This window comes from Hemiscyllium ocellatum, chromosome 33 (genome assembly GCF_020745735.1).
Source record: "Hemiscyllium ocellatum isolate sHemOce1 chromosome 33, sHemOce1.pat.X.cur, whole genome shotgun sequence".
NCBI lineage: Eukaryota > Metazoa > Chordata > Chondrichthyes > Orectolobiformes > Hemiscylliidae > Hemiscyllium > Hemiscyllium ocellatum.
In genome coordinates this window covers 5,059,011-5,066,104 of record NC_083433.1, presented here as the reverse complement: position 1 = coordinate 5,066,104, position 7,094 = coordinate 5,059,011, and the positions used below count along the sequence as shown (strand labels likewise).

Sequence of the window (7,094 nt, the reverse complement as noted above, 5' to 3'; positions counted from 1 at the left end):
CTTTAATCAGAACTTTATTAAGCTGGAGAAGGTTCGGAACATATTTATCAGGATGTTGGTGGGAACAGAGGGTTTGAGTTATAAAGAGAGGCTGGATAGGTTGGGACTTTTTTCACTAGAGCGTAGGAGGCTGAGGGGTGACCCTATGGAGGTTTATAAATTCATGAGGGGCTTAGCTAAGGTAAATAGGTAAGGTCTTATCACTAGGGTGGGAGAAGTTCGAAACTAGGGGGCATATTTGCAAAGTGAGAGCAGAAAGATTTATCAAGGACACAAGGGGAAACCTTTTTACCCAGAGAGGGGCTGGCAGGTGGAATGAGCTGCCAGAGGAAGTGGTGGAATGTAGGTCCAGTTACAAAGACTTTTGGACAGGTACGTGAACTGGAAAGGTTCACAGAGATATGGGCCAAACACAGGCAAATGGGACTAGTTTAATTTGGGAATATGGTCGGCACGGATTAGTTGGACCGAAGGGTCTGTTTCCATGCTGTATAACTCTATAAACACCGGCAAGGACAAGTAGGGCTGAATAGGATGTTTCTATGTAGTCAATACTTTTTTTTTTAGTTAAAGCTCCAGCTTAGGTTGTCAGACAAGGTTTTGGGGGTTTGCGGGAGGTGTCTATACAGGTGAGCAGCCTGGAGGGAGAAGGAATCAATGAGGACTCGTATCTATGAGACCCCTCAGAGGAGCAGTCATAGAGACATGGAGACAGAAACAGACTCTTCAGTCCAACCCATCCATGCTGACCAGATAGCTCAACCCAATCTAGTCCCATTTGCCAGCATTTGGCCCATATCCCTTCAAACCCTTCCTATTCATATACCCATCCAGATGCCTTAAAAATGTAGCAATTGTACCAGCCTCCACCACTTCCTCCGGCAGCCCCTTCCATACATGCACCACCCTCTGCGTGAAAAAGTTACCCCTTAAGTCCCTTTTGAATTTTCCCCCTCTCACCTTTAACCTTTGCCCTCTTGTTTTGGATTCCCCCACCCTGGGAAAATGACCTTGACTATTCAACCTATCCATGTCCCTCATAATTTTGTAAACCTCTATCAGGTCACCCCTCAGCCTCTGACATTCCAGAGAAAACAGCCCTAGCCTGTTCAGCCTCTCCCTGTAGCTCAGATCCTCCAACCCTGGCAAATCCTTGTAAATCTTTTCTGATCCCTTTCAAGTTTCACAACATTTTTCCAATAGGAAGGAGACCAGAATTGCACACAATATTCCAACAGTGGCCTAACCAATGTCCTATACAACCACAACATGATCTCCCAACTCCTGTACTCAATACTCTGACCAATAAAGGAAAGCATACCAAACGCCTTCTTCACTATCCTAGCTACCTGCAACTCCACTTTCAAGGAGCTATGAACCTGCACTCCAAGGTCTCTATGTTCAGCAACGCTCCTAGGACCTTACCAGCAAGTGTATAAGTCCTGCTCTGATTTGCCTTTCCAAAATGCAGCACCTCACATTTATCTAAATTCTTTGGTAATGAGAGGGCAACATCTTAATGATCAACAAATTACAGTTCTAATTTGTTTATAAAATCTTATTTACAGAAATTGAGAGAAAGATGGCAGCTCTCGTCACATCTGTCAACAATACAGACATTTCCTTGTGAAGGGATAAACCTTGCCTTGCTCACCGTCCCAGCCTCTGTTGGTCTCCAGGCTACAACCTCATTGCAATGTGGAGTTGTATCCAAGGCAACTTTGGGCTGAACAGCACGTTCTGTCAAGATGACCCCTGCCAGAGAGTAGGCCTGGTCCTATCCATTGCCTCGACAGCCTACCTCGTTGTTGGCTTCCCCCTGGGCCTTATCCTCAATGGCTTGATTCTCGTTGTCAATCTACGTCACAAGTTGTCCATCCTCATGCCAGATGTCTACTTCACCAATATGGCACTGGCGGGATTCATCCTGAACCTGGTGGCTTTTCTGCAGCTCCTGGGACCAGATCACCTCCTGTGGCCGGTGTGGACCTTCGGCCGGGAGCTGTGCATGGCCTCCTTTATCCTGTTCAACACGGCGGCCCTGGTTAGCACCTACTCCGTCACATTGCTGAGCCTGGACTGCTCCATCGAGCGGGTGCTGCCGCACACCTACATGTTGAGCGCGTACAACACTAGGCACGTCTGCAGCTTCGTGTGGGGTGGGGCTGCACTGGCCAGCTTCTCCTCCCTCCTGTTCTACGTCTGCAGCAAGATCTCTGAGGAGCTCGACGACTGCTCACAGCTGCAGACCAAGGAGCTGGGCGACGCCATTATGGTCTTCACTGGCCTGTTGGCCCCCACCGCTGGTGTGAGCTACGCCCTCTGGCTAATCCTCTGCCCCCGTAAGGGAGGTCCCTATGGGCTTGCCGAATCCTCGTGGCTTGACCCTTGCATCCGGGGACTTCTCCTGGCCACTGTCTCGGCGCACTTTGCCCTCTGGTTGCCGTACTACCTGACCCTGCTGGTCAGCACTGCCCATTTTGTCACCAGAAGTGAGGGCGATCGCCATTTTCCCAAGCTGCTTCACTTCCTGAGAGGGGCCAGTGAGTTGCTAGCCTACCTCAGCTCCTGCACGCTGCCTGTCATCTACAAACACCTGCAGAAGAGCTTCGACTCCAGGCTGAGGCTGGTGATCCAAGGCCTGCGTTGTGGGCATCTGGGCCGTCATTGCGAGGGGCAGCAGCAGCAGCAACACGTTGCCACAATCTCAAGGGCAGATCTGGCCCCAGAGCACATCAGCATCTCTGCCCGGTAACTGGCATAGAATTAAGCCCAAAAGGACCTAAGGGGCAACTTTTTCACACAGAGGGTGGTGCGTGTATACAATGAGTTGCCAAGAAATGGTGGAGGCTGGTACAGTTACAGCACTTAAAAGGCATCTGGATAGTTATATGGATAGGAAAGGGTTAGAGGGATATGGGCCAAGTGCTGGCAAATGGGACTGGATGAGGTTGGGATATCTGGTTGGCATGGACAAATTAGACTTAAGGGTCTGTTTCCGGGCTTTACATCTCTATGGCTCTGAGTCCCCAGTCTATGCCAACAGTCAGACACTGTTGAACAGGATCGAGTCTAACTTTGCCCATACACATTGTCTATGATCAAACCCACCGGCTGCAAAAAGACATGCATTTACATAGCACCTTTCATGAGCTCAGGACGCCATGAAGCCAATAAGTATTGAAGTAAAGGAGCAAATTACTGCAGCTGCCCAAATCTGTACAGAAACAAAAAAAAAATCACAGTGGCTAAGGCAACATCTGTGGAGAGAGAGCAAGCTAACACAGAACATAGAACATAGAACATAGAACATAGAACATAGAACAATACAGCACAGAACAGGCCCTTCGGCCCACGATGTTGTGCCGAACATTTGTCCTAGCTTAAGCACCTATCCATGTACCTATCCAATTGCCGCTTAAAGGTCACCAATGATTCTGACTCTGCCACTCCCACAGGCAGTGCATTCCATGCCCCCACCACTCTCTGGGTAACGAACCTACCCCTGACATCTCCCCTATACCTTCCACCCTTCACCTTAAATTTATGTCCCCTTGTAACACTCTGTTGTACCCGGGGAAAAAAGTCTCTGACTGTCTACTCTATCTATTCCCCTGATCATCTTATAAACCTCTATCAAGTCACCCCTCATCCTTCGCCATTCCAATGAGAATAGGCCTAGCACTCTCAATCTATCCTCGTACAACCTATTCTCCATTCCAGGCAACAGCCTGGTAAACCTCCTCTGCACCCTCTCCAAAGCTTCCACATCTTTCCTAAAGTGAGGCGACCAGAACTGCACACAGTACTTGTGGTCTTACCAAGATCCTGTAACTGCAACAGCACCTCACGACTCTTGAATTCAATCCCTCTGCTAATAAACGCTAATACACCATAGGCCTTCTTACAAGCTCTATCCACTTTCAAAGATCTATAAACATAGACCCCAAGATCCCTCTGTTCCTCCACCTGACTAAGAACCCTACCGTTAACCCTGTATTCCGCATTCTTATTTGTCCTTCCAAAATGGACAACCTCCCACTTGACAGGGTTGAACTCCATCTGCCACTCCTCAGCCCAGCTCTGCATCATATCTAAGTCCCTTTGCAGCTGACAACAGCCCTCCTCACTGTCCACAACTCCACCAATCTTCGTATCATCTGCAAATTTACTGACCCACCCTTCAACTCCCTCATCCAAGTCATTAATAAAAATTACAAACAGCAGAGGACCCAGAACTGATCCCTGCGGAACTCCACTTGTAACTGGGCTCCAGGCTGAATATTTACCATCTACCACCACTCTCTGACTTGGACTGGTTAGCCAATTCTCTATCCAATTGGCCAAATTTCCCACTATCCCTTGTCTCCTGACTTTCCGCATTAGCCTACCATGGGGAACCTTATCAAATGCCTTACTAAAATCCATGTACACTACATCCACTGCTGTACCCTCACCCTCTACCCTACCCTCACATGCTTGGTCACTTCCTCAAAGAATTCAATAAGACTTGTAAGGCAAGACCTACCCCTCACAAATCTGTGCTGGCTGTCTCTACTCAAGCAGTGTCTTTCCAGATACTCATAAATCCTATCCCTCAGTACCCTTTCCATTACTTTGCCTACCACCAAAGTAAGACTAACTGGCCTGTAATTCCCGGGGTTATCCCTATTCCCTTTTGTGAACAGGGGCACAACATTCGCTACTCTCCAGTCCCCTAGTACCACCCCCGTTGACAGTGAAGATGAAAAGATCATTGCCAACGGCTCTGCAATTTCCTCGCTTGCTTCCCACATAATCCTAGGATATATCCCGTCAGGCCCGGGGGACTTGTCTATCCTCAAGTTTTTCAAAATACCCAACACATCTTCCTTCCTAACAAGTATCTCCTCTAGCTTACCAGTCCGTTTCGTGCTCTCCTCTTCAACAATACGGTCCCTCTCATTTGTAAATACTGAAGAAAAGTACTCATTCAAGACCTCTCCTATCTCTTCTGACTCAATACGCAGTCTCCCACTACTGTCCTTGATCAGACCTACCCTCGTTCTCGTCATTCCCATGTTTCTCACATACACATAAAAGGCCTTGGGGTTATCCTTGATCCTACCTGCCAAAGATTTTTCATGCCCTCTCTTAGCTCTCCTAATCCCTTTCTTCAGCTCCCTTCTGGCTATCCTGTATCCCTCCACTGCTCTGTCTGAACCTTGTTTCCTCAACCTTATGTAAGCCTCCTTCTTCCTCTTTACTAGACATTCAACCTCCCTCGTCAACCAAGGTTCCCTCACACGACCATCTCTTTCCTGCCTGACAGGTACATACATATCAAGGACACGTTGTATCTGTTCCTTGACAAAGTTCCACATTTCAATGACATCCTTCCCTGACAGCCTATGCTCCCAACCTATGCTCCTCAGAACCTATCTTGCAACATCGTATTTACCCTTCCCCCAATTGTAAAATCTACCCTGTTGCACGCACCTATCTCTCTCCATAACCAAGGTGAAAGTCACAGAATTGTGGTCACCATCACCAAAATGCTCACCCACTAAGAAGCCCATCACTTGTCCCGGTTCGTTACCAAGTACCAAATCCAATATGGCCTCCCCTCTGGTCGGACAATCTACATACTGAGTTAGAATTTCCAGACATTTCCAATCTCGATGACACTGCAGCAAAGCTGCTGCCCTGTACTATAGTGATTGATGTTTCTGCAAGAAACCGTGGTGAATATGGTGTACACAAGCAGCAAGTTCTGTTTGATGAGTTTTGGGGGGCACTGGATGGGGAGTGGACATTACCTTGTGCACTGGAGAGTTCCATCAAACCTCTCTCAAAAAAATGCCATCTTCTTTCCTTTGCTCCTGAACAGGTTGGTGTCGTTTTGGAACAGGAGGTGACTAATTTAGCAACTTGAGCCTAAATCCATTATTCGTTTAGATTAGGTCAGCAGCCACAAGACACCAGGTTAAAGTCCAACAGGTTTATTTGGAATCACAAGCTTTCATAGCGCTGCTCCTTCCTTCATCAGGTAAACCAGCTCCAAAAGCTTGTGATTTCAGATAAACCTGTCGGACTATAACCTGGTGTTGTGTGACTTCTGACTTTGTCCAGCACCGGCACCTCTCCACATCACGATTAGATTCCAGTTGATCTGCTTCCCACACCATTCACCCACCTCGATTCCACACCACCCAATACCGTCAAAATCTATCAAGTTCATCCACTTTCCAGATAATGCCCAGCTCCCCTGGAATAGTGCTCCAGTCTCTACTCCCCTTGGATGAACTTTCACCACCTTCCCCCCCACCCCAACCCACCCCTGCCAAAAGCCAGTCTGGCCTTCATTTAAGATGATCCCACCTTGTTCTGGCCCCCCATCTGAAGAAACAGTCCATTCATCTACTTTTATAATCATTTTAAACACCATGTTGAAATTATTCTTTACGTTTCTAGGCTGAAGAGCACACAAGTCTGGTCTTGTACCTTGTCATAGAGTCACAGAGATGTACAGCATGGAAACAGACCCTTCGGCCAACCAGATATCCCAACCCAATCTAGTCCCATTTGCCAGCACCCGGCCCATATCCGTCTAAACCCTTCCTAATCATATACCCATCCAAATGCCTTTTAAATGTTCTAATTGTACCAGCCTCCACCACTTTCTCTGGCAGCTCATTCCATACACGTACCACCCTCTGTGTGAAAATGTTGCCCCTTAGGTCCCTCTAATATCATTCCCCTCTCACCCTAAACCTATGCCCTCTAATTCTGGACTCCCCCATCCCAGGAAAAAGACTTTGTCTATTTGCCCTATCATGCCCCTCATGATTTTATAAACCTCTATAAGGTCACCCCTCAGCCTCCAACGCTCCAGGGAAAACAGCCCCAGCCTGTTCAGCCTCTCCCTGTAGCTCAAATCCTCCAACCCTGGCAACATCCTTGTAAATCTTTTCTGAACCCTTTCAAGTTTCACAACATCTTTCTGATAGGAAGGAGACCAGAATTGCATGCAATATTGATTAACTCCTGATTTTGCTACTGAAATACAGCACTTCCTACATTGGTGCTTTGGTTCATAGTACTGTACATCAGCA

The 7,094-nt window shown here is 47.6% G+C and overlaps 1 protein-coding gene across 1 annotated transcript; it reads left to right on the top strand.

Moving 5' to 3' along the window:
• Positions 1 to 1,696: 1,696 nt before the first annotated feature.
• LOC132831178 (probable G-protein coupled receptor 146) lies at positions 1,697 to 2,755 on the top strand. Its single transcript, XM_060849190.1, has one exon. The coding sequence runs from the start codon at positions 1,697 to 1,699 to the stop codon at positions 2,753 to 2,755; it is 1,059 nt and encodes a 352-aa protein (XP_060705173.1).
• The last annotated feature ends 4,339 nt before the right edge of the window (positions 2,756 to 7,094 follow it).